We start from the raw sequence: 20,580 nt of genomic DNA, 5'->3' as shown, positions 1-20,580 counted from the left end.
TGATGCGATGCTCCCTCCTAGCGGTGTGTCGCAGGACAGCAGATCCGCTTTAGCGACTCCACTTTCCGGACTTTACACTTTTCTTGTACCTTCCATGTTTATAAACAGAGGGCAAATACTCGGCACGGGTCGCTCTTATGTTTGTCATTTCCTTCGAAACGTTGAGATTTTTATTTGAAAAAGAAAAAAAAAAACAACTCAAACGATCCAAACAGACAGAAACGTCGTATTAAACTTGCTAAACGAAAGAAAGCCGAAGTCGAGGTCTCCCTCTCTTTCGCACAGCAGCACCACATGTCACGCACGTGTCTACTTCCAGGAACTGGGACTTAACCCTTTGCGAGCCGCTACTATAAAAAACGATGTATTACACAGCTTTATTTCGTTTGTGTTCCACTCCAAAAATAACTTCTAATAAGCTTTTTAAAGTGTGACTACATTACATAATTTCATACATTATTCAGCGAGGAATTCTTCACTGAGGACCGCAGGCAGTGTCCTGTTTAGGCCTTAGCCTGGCAATTTTGAAAGTTTGTGATTCAATCCCCTTCCTGCTATGGTGCTCTCGATCAAAGTGACAGAGTACGAGTACCCTGCTTCATAAATCTGTAAATCACTGTGATGTTGCTGAATGTACAAACCCAAATACTTTTCCAGACAATGGTGACATCCCATCTGAACTTCTGCAACTCTCTCCTGTGTGGCCTTCCTGCTACTGCCATCAAACCTCTGTAGCTGATACAGAATGCTGCTGCACGAGTTGTGTTTGACTTGCCAAAGCGTTCCCATGTATCTCCTCTACTTGTTTCTCTGCACTGGCTTCCTATAGCTGCCCAGATCAAATTTAAGACCCTGGTTATTGCCTACAAATGTATAAATAGAACTGTTCCTAGCTATTCACAAGACTTGATCAACCGCTACACCCCAACCAAACCGCTTCACTCATCTACTTCTGCTCACTTGGTGGTCCCGCAAAAAAAACGGTAAAGCGTGGAGTTTCTCGGTTCTGGCTCCGTTGTGGTGGAATGACCTCCCCCTCCCTCTCAGAACTACTGAGACTTTGTCTACATTCAAGAAGGGTCTGAAAACTCACCTTTTCCAGACTCACTTCACGATCTCTCAAGTTCATGTATGGTGTGAATGTTCATACACTGTAACTTTATGATCATGCCCAAATAATCCTTTACACAGCTGCTATCCCTGTATTGTATGTAAATGTTTGTGTGTCTTTAAAAAAAAAAAAGAAATTGGAGGAACGTGATCAGGATTCATCTATTCTGAGTTTTGTGCACCTACTCGTGTAATGAACATTAGTGTATAAAGTGGAAACACATTAAGTTTACTTAAGAATCACATGTCTGCAACTATGTCTGTCTTTCTCCTAATGTAATACACAAATTGTGTTTTCTCTGAGATGTATGTCACTTTGGAGAAAAGCATCTGCTAAATGAATAAATGTAAATGTAATAGTGTAAAGAGTAAAACAAGATAAACATGTTACAATAACATACGTTTCATCAGCATTCACTTCAACATGATATTCTGTTATTACACATAGAGTACTTAGCCAGCAGTCCCAGTCTTACTTACTGGTACAAGTCCATTCTCTCTAATAGTTTACAGCAATTAAAGGTAAACATGATACTCTCCTTCCCTGTCATCACTAATGTTGGAGCTCCCCAAGCCAAGTCAGTTCACCGTGCCCGTTTACATCAGAAAATTTGAGAATGAATAGGTTTGGTCCCTGGGCCTGGCAGTCACTGGTGATGATTCCATCCCACTGTCCCTGCTGAGTGACAAAGACAACCTAAACCTGTTCCAACAAAGTGATGATAGTTCAGTAGAGTGGTGTGATCGTAATGTCCTTGTCATCAACACTAAGAAAACAGATGAGGTTTTTTTTGGCCTTCCTGATTCCCTTCCAACCCCGGTATTAATTTATAAAAAGCAGATTAAGCAGGTTATATTGTACAAGTACCTCGGGGCACATACAGACGCATCCTTGTCATAGAACACTCAAATTGAGTTTATCTGCAGCAAGGTCCAGCAATGCATTTCCTTCCTCTGCAGGTTAAGATCCTTTGGGACAAGCAATTAGATTTTACTTTTTTCACATCAGTAGATCAGAGTGTCATGCAATACCGTGCTACCACTTGGTATCGCTATCCTTCTGTTAAACTTATCACCAGGTTATTCAAAGTACTCCAAATGTGTTCCAAGACTGTGGGCCATCTTCTTGAGCATTGCTTTCTGGCAGGTTACCAGAAGAACATGGAAGAACTTGCACACATCCTCTCTACTCACACACGGTACACAGTGAATGCATGGTCATGCCTTCAAGGTGGGGCCCCGAGGTGTAGACTCAATAGGTTTAAAAATTGGTCCATTCCTCAATCAGTTAGGTTGCTTATCCAAAACAGCAGATTATTCTGAAACAAATCATAACAGTTGTGCAGAATTCTTGGTGGAAAATTTGGGTGTGCAGCATAAGATATTTAATGTAGTCTGTGTGTATCCTTGATGTCTTGTATTTAAAGTGTTTGTCATCTGGAAAAGCACTGTGCATTTTTTAAGTATTTGTCTATTTATTCATCTACTTATTCTTTTTGTTTTCCTTGTTATTTCCTCATTACTTGTTTTATTATTTTTCTTTTCGCTGATACCTTGCGTGCTGCTCAGTTCTGTAAGTCATTGATTGCCTAACTGCTATGCAAAACAAATTTAGGAGAAATCTGACAATCAAATGCAGTTCAATCGCACCGAACTTACACAGTGTGCTTTTTTTTTACGTGTTCTGGTTCTGTGATTAATTAAATGTTTACGTTTCCATCATTTTCGCAGACGCTTTTTTTTCTCCACAGCGACGTACGTCATCTCTCAGAGAACGATTCAGTTTTTTTTACTACGATTCAGAAAAACGTGTAGTATCGCGTGCACTGTTGTTGTGTGTACGGCGTACCATGTTTTACGGTTCATGTTCAGACCGATTAACGGACTGTTGTGGTTACGCGCTGTCAATTGACACTCGACACTCCGCTATACATACACGTTTCCAGGGAGTCCCGATCCGATCCGATCCGATCCGCGCCTCCTTTTGCGGTTCGCCAAGTCCGTGTTTTGTCTCGCTCATCCATGGCATCAGTTCGGAAGAGTTGGTGAGGCGGCAGCGGACGGAGACCACTGGCAACCCAGTGGCTACTCGAGCTTAATTTCGCGGCGCCACTTGCAGATCACCTTCGAGGAGCCCTCCTTCTACCTGCGCTGCCTGGGCAAGACGACGTGTTCGTGGGGCGGCGCGCCTCCGCTGCGGCTGTCCGACGAGTGAGTTCGCCACTGCAATGCATACTAACTAACTACTAGCGCAGGGCGTTTGTGCAGCAGTCTCTGCGCGGGGCCCTAAGTTTTGTTTGTGGCGAAAAAAAAAAAAGGACGTAGAAGTCGTGCCGCTTTTTTCGAACATTTCTTTGCGTTTCTTGTCTGTCTGAAGCGCAGCGCTGTGTTGTATGTTGATAGGCAGTTTATGTGTCTGACACTGACAGTAACTCACTTTGCGAGTTTTGTAGCCGTGCGCTTCTCTTCGGACACGTAGCTGCTGCCTCGCCTCAGCTCAGCTCAGCTGTTGCCTGCAACGGAAACGGCGTCGAACGCCCTCGTGCCCGGCCGGCGGTGTGCGAGCGCGCGGTTCGGGGTCACCGCGCACGAGAGCGCCTCGAGACCGAGTTGCTCAGTCAGCGTGTCCTCGAGAAGACGCTGAAAAGCCGGAGTTGCGAGTTTGAAGGGAACGGTGGCGAATGTTAAATTATTTAGCGCTCTGAGAGGTGAGCAACACACACACACAGTCGCTCTCGGCAACTAGTGTTTTGTTCGTGTTTTACCCGCTTGAAGCAACGTAAGGCACGACCGGTTTAGTTCTTATAAAGAAGTAAATGCAAATAAGTGCAGTGAGTGATCGATCGAACCACATGATGATTCGCGTATTCGGTAAGAAAAAAAACACGAAAATTATAGCGTCACCACTAAATCATCGGGACGGAAGACTGCTCTATGGCGGTGAGGACGGCACTGCCAGTCTAACTTAGTTTTCGATACGTGATATCCAATCAATTGATTCATATATTGATATACCGGTGATCCTCGACTTACGACGGGGCCGCATTCCGAGATCCATCGTAAGTCGAAAATGTATTTAATACACCTAATCTACCGAACGCGATTGCTTCTTGGTCGAGGTCGTCGATTGTGAAACTTCAAGTTAAGGTGCGATGGCCATTGCGGGCTTGCCGCCTTCATGCCGGGCAGTTATATCTGGAGTTTTTCCTCAAGATTAATTGCTCTCTTCCTCTTCTCACCAGTAGCAAGAGACACAGATGGGCGTTTTGTAGACATGATGGATGCACAAAACACAACGTGCATACGGAGGGGTATCCAAAAAAACCGCTGGCAACACAGAACATTTCAGAGTATCCGTTGTACATGCTAGCAACCGCGTAACAGACTGGGAGATGAGGATCGTTGCTGCTGCCCAGCATCACAAGAGAGTATCGTACCACATATCACTTGCCCAGGACAAAAATCAAAATTAGAAGTACCGTTTCTACTGATGCGTATTGCTATCGCACTCGAAAAATCGTAATTCGGCCCATCGACCGCCTGTATATGGATGTGATGTGTGTGTGTGTGTGAGAGAGAGAGATGTGTAGCTTTCCAATATATCATTTAATTCATGGTGCACAAAATACGGACTACCTGGCACATTTCACACGTTCAGAGCCAATGTTTATCCAAAAGACATTTATTACTCTGTTCCAGTTTGAGTTGCGCTCCCGCTTGTTAACCGTAGCGTCTCTTCGATACTCTGAAAGGCCACAGACAGCGACTACGAGGACGAGTGGCCCAAGCATTCTTTCGTGAACCACTACATGAGCGACCCCACCTACTACAACTCGTGGAAGCGGCAGCAGAAGGGCCTGAAGCAGACACCGGCCTACGCCTACGAGGAGTGTGCCGGCGGGGACGGCGAGGCCTATTACCAGACGGTAGTGACCCAGCACAGCGTCGGAGGCGTGTACACGGCGACGGGCCAGCCTGCCCCCCCCGGCTCACGGACTCCTATCACAGGGTTCTCCTCCTTCGTGTGAGGCGTTGTGTCGGAGGGGGCGCTGCGGGCCGCTGCCAAGCGGCTGACACCCTCGATGCCAACAGAAGCAGTTGGATTGGAGTGAATCGTTTGTAATTGTATATGTTGTTATATACAAATGCAGTTATGGAATTAGGCTAAAATACACCAAGAGCAAGTTGCCATGTGCTATTCTTAGAAGTATACCATAGCCTTAATCATTGAGTTCTCTGAAATGTACTCAATGTTCACCTGAGTGGTTTACTTCTTGATTGTTAAATACTGGTCATCTAATATTCACGTGATAAAATATTTAAGTAGGAATTATTCTTACATGCATTTCTCTTTAGATATACTCAAAGTATATAAAGTGCATATTATATATAGCTTCTTTGCACTCTAAGATACTGTATGTACCAGATAAAATTTATGATGCTTAGATTACAACTATCTTCTTGCTGTCATTTCTCATTAGATCAGTTGTTTTGATGAAACACAGACGTATACCCTGTTAATGTATTACCATTTATATTGTCTAGATATCATTTTCTATAATGTCCTTTCTTATGATGGTTGCATAATTTCCTTTATGAGGAATCCATATTCATTGTGCTGTAAATGTTTTCAGGGTTAACATGTTCTGACATGTTTATTCATTTTGTAACTCAGAAGTTGGCTTCACTTCCATGTTCTCGTTCATAATATGCGTCATTCAAATGTTTATCTATTTTTCATACTGTAATCAGCATATCACAATGTTGAAAAGTGAGGGATTAAATTGTTCACTGTAAAGTTTTACTGTACTGTATATTGTCTTACAAAATTTTGAAGGATTTGGAATGGAAGGAAAAGAAAACCTGCATTTTAAAAAGGAGTAGAGAGTTAAAAAGTACAAAACTATAAATCGGAGACATAAAGTATTTAATCTGTATAACCCATAGCTGAAAATCTTAAAAGATTTGATAAACCCTGTCAAAATGATGTTTTTGGCATGAAGAAATTAGCTCAGGATTAATATGGAATAATGCAAAGTGAGTCATCATGTGTCACCTTGGCTTTCAGCCTCCTATCACTCTACATTATCACTTAACTCGATATAAAGTGTACTTTGTCAAAGCTGATTACTGTGTTCTATTATCTTTTCTCTGAACTATTTGCCTGTTAGTGAAATTAATTTGCAATATGGCTGAAATGGCAATTCACCCACCATCCCCTTTTTCCAAATGCGACAGCTGGGTGAAATGTTGCAAAGTAAGGATGATCTGCAGATTTAATGTAGGTTAAATTAATTTTGTTATTGTTCATTATTATTTTTATTATTATTAGCTGTAGTAGTAGTAGTGTAGTAGTGTAGCAGTAGACAAGTGTAATTTTCTTGGGTGCATACAGAACCAGTCCCAGCATTAAGAATAAAGAATACAAAGAACACAGAAATGGCTGGAGTAATTTAAAGTCTAACAGTAACACATTTTTTACAATAATTTTGCTGTGTTGTTGGCACTTCTGTCTACACTGGCTTAATTGTTTCCTGTTTGTACATTTGTATATTTTACTGGATAGTACCTTCCAGGGTGCTTGTTGTGAAATGTTTTATGTTCAGTATAAACACTGAATTTTTTCCAAATGTCTCTTTTCTATATTTAAAGTTATTAAACTGAAATCAACATTTCAAAGTTAAAGTTTAGAGTTAAATACTGATTGCAGTTTTGTTTTCACAGAAATGTTAAAGATAAATGAAAATATGCAAATTTATGGTACATATAAATTAAAATAATAATGAAATAAAGATAAGTATAAATATTTACAGTAAACATGAAAACTACAATTTGTTGAGTTTGAAATTTATGACTATGGGAAATAATGTTCCTACAAGATTCCTACAGGATTTACTTGTCGCTGTTGGTATTGGTTTCAGTTGCTAAAGCACATATTTCTTGTTTTATTTTCTCTTAAAAACCCCACATCATCAAGAATTTGTTTTTGAACAGTGCTTACCTTCAAGAGTCTAAAGTTTGCTTGGTGGAACAGCTACTGCCATAAATGGACTGTTCTACACTGGTTCACTGCTACCTGGGTGTGATATCTGCCCGAAGTTCAGTTATACAGTCATATCCTCAGTTTTTTCATTTCTTTTCTTGCTGACTGGTGTCATATTTTTACATGCTTTATTTTGGAAATGTTTTAAGTTATAAGCAGAACTAGTCAAGAAGCTGTAGTAATTCTAATTGAAGAATTCTTACAAAAACATGTTGCTAAAAAGATTTGACATTTACATTTTACTGCACTCCTGGTAGTTACTTTCACAGTTAATAGTAGGTTTGGAGGACAAACATAAGTTTTATTGTGAAATGGCTTAACTCTAAAAAATCAATTACAGCAGCACAATTCCAGAGTATTGAGCACAAGTAAATAATGCTAAAACTTCTTAGAAATAAACAGAAATATCTGTACACAAGAAACTTTGTCATATTAGAACTGATGTTCTCATAATTGGCTTCTTTACATTTTTTGAGGATTTACATACTTGTACTTAAACACTGAAAAACCCATATGAACTATTAAATTCGCAAAGTAAAAAAATTTTTTTTTTTAATCTTGTCAACTATAGATTAAGTATGGACTATATTAAACATAGGATCTCATAATTACACAATTACGAATTACAAATCTGGTTTAACTCCATTTCCTGGTAAAAAAGTGTGTGCTCTGTAGATGTAACACAAACCTCGAACACCTTTGAGGACTCACCTCAAATATCTCACAGTCACCCATGGTTTCTTTATATTATTTATTCTTCCAATAGAAATCGGATTTGAGAAACTCCACAAGTGTGTAATTACTAAGCTAAGGAGTGAAACAAAGACATCAGTGTGTTGACTGATGGTGGCCAGAACATGGAAATTTCCATTATAAAACAAAGTTTGCATAAAACCAACACTGAACACAGTGACCCAGATTTGCGGTGTGTTGAACATACAGAGCGCTGGATAAAGGTAATATCGTTATGGCATCTTAGTAATTAACTTTCTCAAACGTGGCATTATCAAAAGATAGCTGTCAAGTCACATTATGTAAGCTGAAAGAAAAGTGACAGAAGCAGTCAGAGGAGAAGGTGAAACATGGATTGTACTGAAATTTGAAGAGTCCAAGTTAACACTTTATACAACCACACCTGTTGCATAAAGAATGAGGTAATTTTCTTTCACGCAATCAGTAGAATTCAGAACGAGGAACAATATCCATATATGGTATGCTGGTCTTAGTTATACAAGTCACATGTACAACTGCACAAACACATGCCTGATATAAAGCAAAAGTCATTGTACTTCAGGAATCCTGTGTGTTTGCCTTTCTGCAGCGAAGCCTCCTGGTAAATTATTCAGACGACACATCGGTACGGTTTGTGGAAACACTTTGCCAGCTGTGATTTGTACCGGTGGCGAAGTGTTTCTTTTTGTTTGAAGCGAAGCCAGACACTAAGTTTACTCTGTAAAGGGGAAGAAGAATCAACCATGAGTTACCCTTGGTTTTTTTCAGTTGAGACCTGGACCCTGCTTTTGCTGTTCTTAACACTGATTATTCTGTGAGTAGAAGGTTCTTTGTGTTACAGTATTTATCTTAAGTTCTATGAAGTCTACAAAGATGATAATCAATAACTCTTAGAGTAACAGACAATAATATATTTGGCTTTTTGTCTTTGTAAAGGATATGCCGGGACAGGTAAGAATTTTGTCTAAAGGGGGGTGTTTATTCAGGGTCGTGCAGGAAAGGAGACAAAGGGGGGGGGCGGGGGGACGGGGAACGGGGAACGGGTAGACCATGAGGGGGCTTTGAGCGTGGGGTTGCGACTGGGGTCGTGGCTGTGGTTGTCTCGGGTCGTTCTATCTCAGCTGCTCCTCCGTCGCTCTCTCCCCTTCAGTGGTGGGTCCTGGGGAAGAAATAGAGGTTGTGATCAGTCCCAGCTGCTGCTGGCCCGTCCCTGACTCCGCCCCCTCTTCCGACCACCCCGGCGTGCTACAGTCTTAAAATTGCCTGACTATTTAGTTGTACCTGAAACATGAAAATGGATTATGTTGATAAATTTTTAGGCAGTATACAAGGCATGAAGTTTAGAAATTTTTCAGGAAAATGGCCTTTTCATAATTTTTTTATACTGTCAGTCATTGTATTAGTTAGCACTGTAACCTATTTTCTCCCATTTCCAGCTACGGTTATCGGCCTTATGGATTTTTTAAAAAGCTGGGAATTCCAGGGCCAAAACCAATCCCATATTTTGGAACACTTCTGGAATATCGCAAGGTAATGTTTTTACATAACATACGTTAAAAAATAAGGATATGGAAAAAGTTGTCCAGTCCAGCGAATATTTGGCCATGTGAAATTAAATAGGTGAACCGCCACCTTACCGTGGTGGAGGGGTTTGAGTGCCTGAATGAGTCCAGGAGCTATGTTGCCTGGGGCTATATGCCCCTGGTAGGGTCTCCCATGGCAAACAGGTCCTGGATGACAGACGAGACAGAGCGCGGTTCAAAAACCCCTTATGAAGAAAATAAAATCAAGGCTTTCGTTTACCCCGCCAGGTATGGGGTCACCGGGGCCCCACCCTGGAGCCAGGCCTGGGGGGGGGCTCGCATGCGAGTGCCTGGTGGCCAGGTCTATGCCCACGGGGCCTGGCCGGGCTCAGCCCAAAGCCATGACGTGGAGCCGCTTTCCGGTGGGCTCACCACCTGCCAGAGAGACCATAAGGGGCCGGTGCATTGTGATTTGGGCGGCGGTCGGGGCCGAGTGCCCGGCCGACCCAAACCTCGGGCGCCAACTCTGGTTTTTGGGACTTGGAATGTCACCTCACTGGCGAGGAAGGAGCCCGAGCTGGTGCGGGAAGTTGAGAGATACCGTCTAGATATAGTCGGGCTCACTTCCACTCACAGCTTGGGTTCTGGAACCACTCTCCTCGATCGAGGGTGGACTCTCCACTATTCTGGCGTTGCCCAGGGTGAGAGGCGGCGGGCGGGTGTGGGCTTATTAATAGCCCCCCAGTTTAGCCGCCATGTGTTGGAGTCTACCCTGGTGAATGAGAGGGTCACCTCCCTTTGGGTCAGGGAACGGTCTCTCACTGTCGTTTGTGCTTATGCGCCTAGTGGCAGTGTAGAGTACCCGGCCTTCTTGGAGTCCCTGGAGGGCGTGCTGGAAAGCGCTCCCACTGGGGACTCTGTCGTTCTACTGGGGGACTTTAACGCCCACGTGGGTAGCGACAGTGACACCTGGAGGGGCGTGATTGGGAGGAACGGCCTCCCTGATCTGAACCCGAGCAGTGAGTTGTTATTGGATTTCTGTGCTAGCCACGGTTTATCCATAACGAACACCATGTTCATGCATAAGGGTGTCCATCAGTGCACTTGGCACCAGGACACCCTAGGTCGGAGGTCGATGATCGACTTTGTAGTCGTTTCTTCTGATCTTCGGCCATATGTCTTGGACACTCGGGTGAAGAGAGGGACTGAGCTGTCAATTGATCACAACCTGGTGGTGAGTTGGATTCGATGGCGGGGGAAAAAGCTGGACAGACCTGGCAGGCCCAAACGCATAGTGAGGGTCTGTTGGGAACGTTTGGCGGAGGCCCCTGTCAGAGAGGTCTTCAACTCCCACCTCCGACAGAGCTTCAACCAGGTCCCGAGGGAGGTGGGGGACACTGAGTCTGAATGGACTATGTTCCGCGCCTCCATTGTCGGGGCGGCGGTTCGGAGCTGCGACCATAAGGTCTCCGGCGCCTGTCGCGGCGGCAATCCCCGAACACGGTGGTGGACACCGGAGGTAAGGGATGCCGTCAAGCTGAAGAAGGAGTTCTATCGGCCCTGGCTGGCTCATGGGACTCCTGAAGCAGCTGACAGGTACCGACGGGCCAAACGGAGCGCGGCTCTGGCAGTCGCCGCGGCAAAAACTCGGGCTTGGGAGGAGTTCGGCGAGGCCATGGAGGAAGACTTTCGGTCGGCCTCAAAGAGATTCTGGCAAACCGTCCGGCGACTCAGAGGGGTGAAGCGGTGTTCCACGAACACTGTTTACAGTGGAAGTGGTGCGCTGCTGACCTCAGCTGAGGATGTTCTCGGGCGGTGGAAGGAGTACTTTGAGGATCTCCTCAATCCCTCCGACACGCCTTCCGTAGAGGAAGCTGAGGCTGGGGACTTGGAGGGGGACTCGTCCATTACCCTGGCTGAAGTTGCTGAGGTAGTCAAAAAACTCCTCGGTGGCAAGGCTCCGGGGGTGGATGAGATCCGCCCTGAGTTTCTCAAGTCTCTGGATGTTGTGGGTCTGTCTTAGCTGACACGCCTCTGCAGCATCGCGTGGAGTTCGGGAACGGTGCCTTTGGACTGGCAGACCGGGGTGGTGGTCCCTCTTTTTAAGAAGGGAGACCGGAGATTGTGTTCCAACTACAGGGGGATCACACACCTTAGCCTCCCTGGGAAAGTCTATGCCAGGGTACTGGAAAGGAGAATCCGACCGATAGTCGAACCTCGGATTCAGGAGAAGCAATGCGGTTTTCGCCCTGGCCGTGGAACACTGGACCAGCTCTATACCCTCACTAGGGTGCTGGAGGGTTTGTGGGAGTTTGCCCAACCAGTCCATATGTGTTTTGTGGACCTGGAGAAGGCATTCAACCGTTTTCCTCGTGGCATCCTTTGGGAGGTACTTCGGGATTATGGGGTTCGGGGCTCGTTGCTACAGGCTGTTCGTTCCCTGTATGACCGGAGCAGGAGCTTGGTTCGCATTGCCGGCAGTAAGTCAGACCTGTTCCTGGTGCATGTTGGACTCCGTCAGGGCTGCCCTTTGTCACCGATTCTGTTCATTATCTTCATGGACAGAATTTCTAGGCGCAGCCAGGGAACGGAGGGTGTCTGTTTTGGTGGCCGCAGGATCTCGTCTCTGCTTTTTGCGGACGATGTGGTCCTGTTGGCTTCATCAAGTCAAGACTTGCAGTGTGCACTGGGGAGGTTTGCAGCCGAGTGCGAAGCGGCGGGGATGAGAATCAGCACCTCCAAATCCGAGGCCATGGTTCTCAGTCGGAAAAAGGTGGATTGCCCCCTCCGGGTTAGGGGGGAGTTCTTCCCTCAAGTGGAGGAGTTTAAGTATCTCGGGGTATTGTTCACGAGTGAGGGAAAAATGGAGCGGCAGGTTGACAGATGGATCGGTGCGGCGTCTGCAGTAATGCGGTCATTGTACCGGTCTGTTGTGGTGAAGAGGGAGCTGAGTCGTAAGGCGAAGCTCTCAATTTACCGGTCGATCTACGTTCCTGCCCTCACCTATGGTCATGAACTCTGGATCATGACCGAAAGAATGAGATCGCGGATACAAGCGGCAGAAATGAGTTTCCTCCGCAGAGTGGCTGGGCGCACCCTTAAGGATAGGGTGAGGAGCTCAGTCACCCAGGAGGAGCTCAGAGTAGAGCCGCTGCTCCTCCGCATCGAGAGAAGCCAGTTGAGGTGGCTCGGGCATCTGTTCCGGATGCCTCCTGGACGCCTCCCTGGGGAGGTGTTCCGGGCTTGTCCCACTGGGAGGAGGCCTCGGGGCAGACCCAGGACACGTTGGAGAGACTATGTCTCCCGGCTGGCCTGGGAACGCCTTGGGGTTTCACCAGAGGAACTGGAGGAGGTGTGTGGGGAGAGGGAAGTCTGGAGGACTCTGCTCGGACTGCTGCCGCCGCGACCCGGCCCCGGATAGCGGAGGAAAATGGATGGATGGAAATTAAATATCATTTAATGCAGCTTTTCACTACAGCAAAAAACTGTTTACACTGTACTGCACTTAGGATCTTTATTGTACATTGTGATGAACTACACTGTCCCAATGGATTTCATGCCTCTTGTTATCTCCAGGGTTTCTACAATTTTGATTACGAGTGTTTCAAAAAATATGGAAAAATATGGGGGTGAGTAAACCTTGAAACACTGAAATTGCATAAAAAGTTTACAGTGAATGCTCTGCTTCATGTTTTGTATGTTATAATCGTTCCATGTGAGCCACATTTCCAACAATGCTGTCTGTTTCACCACATAGATTTTATGATGTCAGACAACCTATACTGGCTATTATGGACCTAGAAATTATCAAAACTATACTGATCAAAGAGTGCTACTCTCTCTTCACCAACAGAAGAGTAAGACATTACTTCTGTACGTTTTAAAGAGAAATTGAAAGCATGAATTTTTACAAACCCTTTGTGTCTTCAAAGTGGAATGAGAGTCTTTCTATTTTTTCCAGAAAATTGGTCTGAATGGTCCCCTGTATGATGCTGTCTCCGTTGTTGAAGATGAGGAATGGAGAAGAATTCGCACCTCCCTCTCACCATTGTTCACCAGTGGTCGGCTGAAGGAAGTGAGTAAAATTCCACTCAAGCTGTTGCAGGGGCAGGAGATTTCACTTTGGAAACTTTATTTAATATTACATTAATGGCAGATTGAGACAGGAAAAAGATATAAAAGTTTAAAAGAAATTCAAATCCCCACAAGTATGCCAAGAAAGTTAGAAAGAAAGTTAAACAGAAAAGGTTACAAAACCAATTCTCCCAAATACACACACACACTTACTGAACCGCTTGTCCCATATGGGGTCGCGGGGAACCAAAGCCTAACCCGGCAACTCAGGACGTAAGGCTGGAGGGGGAGGGGACACACCCAGGACAAGACACCAGTCCATCGCAAGTCATCCCAAGTGGGACTCGAACCCCAGACCCACCGGAGAGCAGGACAGTGGTCCAACCCACTGCGACACCGCACCCCCCTTTCTCCCAAATATCAGTGGTGTAACATAATAAATATAATACTGGAAGTAGCTACATACTGTAACTACAAAACCATTATTTCAACACAATATAAAAGTTACAGTTGCATATTTATTTGTTTATTTAGCAGATGCTCTTCTCATAAAAGATTTATCTCTCAGAAAACAATACAAAACTGCATTACAAGTAACAACTGCATTACACCTGTTACCCTTGCAGTCCTGCATGTAGACCGTGCTTGGAAACCCCAGGGCAATGCTCCAGGGCAGTTCCCACTTTTCTTTTTAATTGCTCAGTTCTCTGCAGGATGAACAATAAACCAAGCAGGGATCTGCAGAGCATTTTTGATTGTTGTCAACAACTTTCTAAAACTGTGCAATGTTGCCAATGTGCATACAAATTTAAAAAAAACATCAGCTAAACTTTTTCTGCTAATTGCTCTGCTGTCTCCATAATCATTCGATAACACACCCAATATGGCCAACAGACATGCCTGTAGTATTTCATATACTTCCCATAATTCCCCACCCTCTTGAAACAACACTCTCACATTCTTAACACGGCAACAGACAGAGAGATCTGGATACAGATGCACCAACTAAAGTACATTACTGCACTTCCACTTCACTCACGTGACACGTAACTTTCAATTTTTTTTTGAACACGGTTCGGATAAATTTTGTTCTATTGAGTTTGGTAGAAAATCAGTCTGTTAACCACACTGTGGTCTTAAACTATGGAAAAAATGGAGTGCTTCAGAGACCAGCAGATGAATATCCTGGAATCCATGGAATAAATTTGACATAACTCAAACAAAGGACCCAAGATAGGAAAGAGTATCTTACTTTATTTCACCCCAGCTGGAGGGAGAGTCCCCTGTCCCCTTTGTCATTTTCTACAGAGTCTCCCCAAGCATCCAATACACACATATGATGTAGTTCTAGGAATGTTTGAAAGTATGGGAACATTTCTCATGGGCCTTCTTTCTGCATGATCAACGCATGTCCAGCTCATGTTTACTTCTAATTTGTTACTTATCTACTATGTTTCCGATAGGCTAAAGTAAGGTATGCGCATCACATAGCAGGCACCCTACACCCCTTCAGCTCATCTCTAAACCTATTGACATTACTTATTTTCTTGTTATTTCAGTACCAGTGTCTTGTCAGTGTCTGTTTACATGGGACAGCTGGTAGCGTAGTGGCTAGAGCTGCTGCCTTTGGACCCACAGGCTCAATCCTGCCCTCTGGCTGTAGTACCCTTGAGCAAAGTGCTGATTCTAAATTGCTCCAGGAGAATTAGCCAGCTGTATAAATGGGTAAAAAACTGAAACCTTAAATATAATATTAACACTGTAAGCAGCTTTTGGAGAAAAGTGTCAACTACATGAACAAATATAAATGTTTACTCCTTAGAGTTGGGGGTGCAGTTTCGGTGCATTCCTGCTTCTCACACAATGGGTTTTCTGCAGCAGTTACAGAACACCTCAATTGTACATTTAATACATACCATTATTTCTGCTCAATTTTCTTCTTTTTCTCTCACAAATCCAGTCTCCACCTCCCTCACACGAAGAATCTGTGGCATGCTACAAATGCTTTCCAAGGAACTAGCATAAGGTGGAACCAAGAGCAATGGGCAAACTAGTCTCCTATCCAGTGTTCTAAAGTGGCAGTCACCTATCTCAGTAAATTAGAAGTTGTTATAGAGGCAAAAGGCAGCTCTGCCATATATTAAGGTGTGGGGTCTCATTGTTTATATTAACAATGTATTTTACTTTTGGGCTGACACTTGCAAAGAAAAGAATAAAAAATTATAAACTAACAAGAAAACTAACAAGAGGAACCTTTATAAAAGATTATATTATTTGAAATGAATGGATTTTTCCATATGTATTGTGATTTTGCCTTGTTGGCCAACAAGTATTGCATTGTTAAACCGATGAACCCTATCCTCAAAGTTTTTGCCTTTGACAGATGTTTCCAATCATGGACAAACATTGTAACACCCTAGTGAAGAGTCTGCAGAGGAAGGCTGAGAGGGACGAAGCAGTGGAAATGAAGGAGTAAGTAGGAAACTAGTGTGACGCTCTGTGATCTGACCATGTTACACATGGCTATGAGGCTCAGACATCTGTTACTGTACTGCAGTATGCAGTACATCAACACTCCAACTGTAGGGGAAAAGTTGTCTTTGACACAACTTTATACTTCACATACAATGTATATTATGCACTGATATGAACTGGTGTTCCATGATTCATTGACTCAATATGTTTCACAGGTCTTTTGGGGCCTATAGTATGGACGTTGTCACCAGCACAGCTCTCAGTGTCGACATTGACTCTCTCAATAACCCCAAAGACCCCTTTGTGACCAACATTAAAAAGCTGTTCAAATTTGACTTCTTCGATCCTCTGTTTCTCATCGTAGGTAATAGAATTTTATTGTTTTCAAGGTGACATTATATTTAGAGATTAACATTTCTGTATGTATGTCTACAATGACTAAAAGAAGTAATATCTTTGATTTTTAATACCTGTTATATTCTTGTTTCTCTCTAGCATTTTTCCCTTTCATCGTTCCACTCCTAGAGAAACTGAATTTTTCCTTCTTCCCATCATCCGTGACTGATTTCTTTTATGCCTCTCTTCGGAAAATAAAAGCAGAACGTAAAACTAAAGTTCACAAGGCAAGTAATAAGGGTTTTTTCTTTTTCTTGGATTTCATTTAAAAACAAATCCATAGCTACGTTTGTAAAGTTAGTTGTAAACTTCAGTCCTGGTTTATTCTACATTTAGAATCGTGTGGATTTACTTCAGCTGATGGTAGACTCTCAAATACCAGAAAATGGAAGCGCCAAAAATGATAATGAGTCACTGAAAGGTATTTTATAAAACCACTTTCAATATGTAGTCATATACCCTGATACCACATTTCAAAGATATTGAAATGATAGATCATAAGTTCTCCTTGTGAGCATATTTTGCAAAACAATCTTTGCACCATGTACAATACTGGTCAGAAGATTCTCTGTGTTATTTTCATTCACCTTTCTCAAACCAAGATCAGCATATCCAAAAAATTTCTTGTGTAGAGAAATTGCTGTACTTTAACTTGTGATGATGTTTATTCATCACAGCTTCATACTTTCTTTATCGTTTTCATGCCTTGATTCTTCCCAACAGGGCTGACAGACCATGAGATTCTGTCCCAGTCCATGATCTTCATCTTTGCTGGCTATGAAACAAGCAGCACCTCTCTCACTTTCCTTGCATACAACCTGGCCACTAACCCAGACGTCATGAAAAAGCTGCAAAATGAGATTGACAAAGTCTTTCCAAATAAGGTAACTAAATGCTTCTTTCTACATTGACAATATGCACAAGACAGAAGTGATACATAAATATTACGTTAATATCACTAATTAAGGTGTTAATCTGATATCATATGATGACAAAGTTTTGGCTGCAGAGCAGGAGGGCTGTACTCCGGTGGAGTCCTACAAACCACTGTTCCATGCCTATGTGTTCCTTAACTTCACTTAGTTTGACTGTATAATGGACTAACATGCATTTTATTTGGGGTTTCACTGCACGGAGAAAGGGGCTATAAAAATGTTGCTATAATAACCTTGTATCAGTCAAGGTCACATCTGTTTATAATGTTTTTATAACTCAACAATAATCCATGACTACAAGTGTTTAAGAAAAATAAAATACCTTGAGTCCACTTCAAAATTCAGTGTTAGAAATTGGAATAAATTTGTTATTACCAGTTTTCACATGTGTGAATAAATAAAATGAATAAATGTGTGTGGAAATGCACTGATTGCGTGTCAGTGACAGAGAGAGTGTGTTCCACTGATGTATGGATGAGTGACCCATTGTAAGTAGTGTATCTAGTAGTGTAAGTCACCACGGTGAATAAGGTGTGTGGGCTGGTAACACTACATAGTATCCATTGAAGGTCGCTTTGGGGAAAAGCATCTGCTAAGTGAATAAATGTAAATGTAATATGAGTAAAAGCGTGTGGAAATGCATTGTAACTCAACTCAAGACACTAATTGTCAGTTTGGCTACATTTTTCATCAAAAAGACTAACAATGTGATAAATGATAATGATGACTGATAAATTTCATAAGTATATCACACGATGTTCTGTCAGGACAGAGAGGCTTGAAACATCCTAACTGACAGCCGGTATTATTTTGTTTGTGAGGATGCACATCATGCTGCAAATGCTGCAGTTAGTCTGAATTAAAACCTCAAACTGAGAACCTTTTAAAGATTCCATTAACTTTACCTACGTTCTGACTTCTTCACCTCTGTTCTCTCTTTTTTAAGGCCCCGGTGACATACGATGAGTTGATGCAAATGAAGTACCTGGACATGGTCTTCAACGAAACAATGAGGATTTTCCCTGTTGGAGGACGTATTGAGAGGGTTTGCAAGAAGACTGTAGAGATAAATGGCATCACTATTCCCAAAGATACTATTGTCATGATTCCAATATACCCCCTACACCGTGATCCTGATCTCTGGACAGATCCTGAAGTCTTCAAGCCTGAGAGGTAAAACTGCTGAGATTTCACTCCACAGCAGATTTCAGTGTCAAAAAGGTAGAAATCTTTGGCTCATAACTAAGCAAGAATCACATGTTATATTTGTACACAGCGGAAATAATAATTACAAATAATTGTCTTTTGTTGAATAACGGACAGATTGTCAGTGTTTTTAAAAACTGCATTACTTGCCTCTAAATGAAATTTCTCTCTGGATTCTGAGATTACATTATACACAGTATGTTCCATCTTGTTGCTGTTTCTTTTATCTATGCAGGTTTTGTAAGGAAAACAAGGAGAGCATAGACCCATATGCATATATGCCATTTGGAGCTGGTCCACGAAATTGCATTGGGATGAGGTTTGCCATTGTCCTAATAAAACTGGCTATTGTGGAGATACTTCAGAACTTCAGCATTGTGACCTGCAAAGAGACTGTGGTGAGGCCTGTTTATTCTTTATTCATCTGTTAAATGTTTCAGTTTTTTAAGCATTAATTCATTGCGTCTGTTTTACTTAAATAATATTCAGAGATTATTTAAATGAAACAGAAATGTCATGAAAGTATTTTTGAGAAATTATTCAGCTGAGGAGGGGGTGCGGTGGCGCAGTGGGTTGGACTGGGTCCTCCTCTCTGGGGGGTCTGGGGTTCGAGTCCCGCTTGGGGTGCCTTGTGGCGGACTCGTGTCCCCTCCCGGGTGTGTCCCCTCCCCCTCCGGCCTTACGCCCTGTGTTGCCGGGTAGGCTCCGGTTCCCCGCAACCCTGTATGGGACAAGCGGTTCAGAAAATGTGTGTGTGTGTGTGTGTGTGTGTGTGTATATATATGTATTCAGTTGAGGTTTAAGAGAAATGCTGTGCTGGCTTGAAGGGTTTAACTGAATCCCATGTCCTGGAGATTCATGTACGAGGAGGGTACAAAACATGAGAAGAACAAAGTTTATTTATATATAGCATTTTAAAAAGATGGAATCATGCATAAAGAAAATAATTACACAAAACTGATTTTCTGTGACAGTTATTTACTATTTTGTGTCTGTGTCATCAGATACCACTCGAGCTGGATGTTCAAGGATTTCTTAGACCTAAACATGCAGTAAAGCTGAAACTCGTCCCACGCTGATACAGCTGTGTGAAGGACAAATTTCGCTTAATGGACCTATTCACTATACTGACAATATGTGTATTTCAGTGTATAAATCTGAAATGATGATGTATTTTGATAGCCTTCTGAAAATCTGTCTCTTTCTTCTGTTTTGGACAAAAATAATTCTGAGATTTTTCTTTATCAAATCTTACACAGTTTATAGAGACTTTTTATGAGTTCGAATAATGAGTTTAGTTCTCTGTGAGTTGAAAACTATCACTTAATTTCAGTTCTGCTTTGTTCCAGTTAGTGTCATAGCTGTGGCAATGTACTTCTGGTTCAAGTTTGGAAATTTTAAATTGGAGAAAATGAATCTGAAAAGAGTAATATAATAACAAGGGGTTCTGTAAATTTTACTAAAAATGCATCATAATGAAAATTTAAGTAAAATTAAACATTGTCTACATCAGTTTGATGTCATTTTCATGCAAAAGATCCCATAAATGACTGAATATTTAAAAAATATTTCTCACAGTATTTTTCAGTGCTGAGTTGGTTCATTCTTAAGCTTTTTCAAGTTTGTAAATGTTACATCATTTCATATATTATTCAGTGAGGAGTTCGTCACTGAGGACAGCAGGTAGTGTCATGTTTAGGGCTTTTCCTGGAAATGTGAAAGTTTGTGATTCGAATCCTGCTCCTGCTATAGTGCTCTTGATCGAACTAGCAGAGTAAGAATACCCTGCTGTCAGTGATGAGACCGTAAGAATCGGTGTGGACCCATTTGTGGGTTCCTTTTATTAAGAAGACAAGAAATCGCAAGCAAGACTCATTGTTGGGGACGGGTATGGGTTGATCGAGGAGCAAATGTTGTTCGAGGAACAAGACTAGAGAAAAGGTTCATTAAACAAAGCCAGGGTCTGGAGCTGTGGATGTGGTGAACAGGGAACGAGGGATAAAGGATGAAGAGGATTTGGGAAAGATTAGGAGTTAGATGTAGGTTCTCTCCGAAGCACAGGAGAAGCGATGTTTCGCAGTGAGGA

General features: G+C 42.7%; 1 protein-coding gene across 1 annotated transcript; it reads left to right on the top strand.

The window, feature by feature from the left end:
• Nucleotides 1-8,432: 8,432 nt before the first annotated feature.
• On the top strand, nt 8,433-19,620 carry LOC108926524 (cytochrome P450 3A30-like). The gene is made up of 13 exons (XM_029246758.1): nt 8,433-8,699; nt 9,322-9,415; nt 12,985-13,037; nt 13,166-13,265; nt 13,370-13,483; nt 15,866-15,954; nt 16,173-16,321; nt 16,453-16,580; nt 16,690-16,774; nt 17,077-17,237; nt 18,235-18,461; nt 18,730-18,892; nt 19,499-19,620. Exons 1-13 carry the CDS (start codon nt 8,629-8,631, stop codon nt 19,571-19,573), a joined length of 1,509 nt encoding a protein of 502 aa, XP_029102591.1. The 5' UTR covers nt 8,433-8,628; the 3' UTR covers nt 19,574-19,620.
• The last annotated feature ends 960 nt before the right edge of the window (nt 19,621-20,580 follow it).

The sequence above is a fragment of the Scleropages formosus genome, chromosome 20 (assembly GCF_900964775.1).
Source record: "Scleropages formosus chromosome 20, fSclFor1.1, whole genome shotgun sequence".
Taxonomy (NCBI): domain Eukaryota; kingdom Metazoa; phylum Chordata; class Actinopteri; order Osteoglossiformes; family Osteoglossidae; genus Scleropages; species Scleropages formosus.
This window is presented reverse-complemented; position numbering and strand designations above follow the sequence as displayed.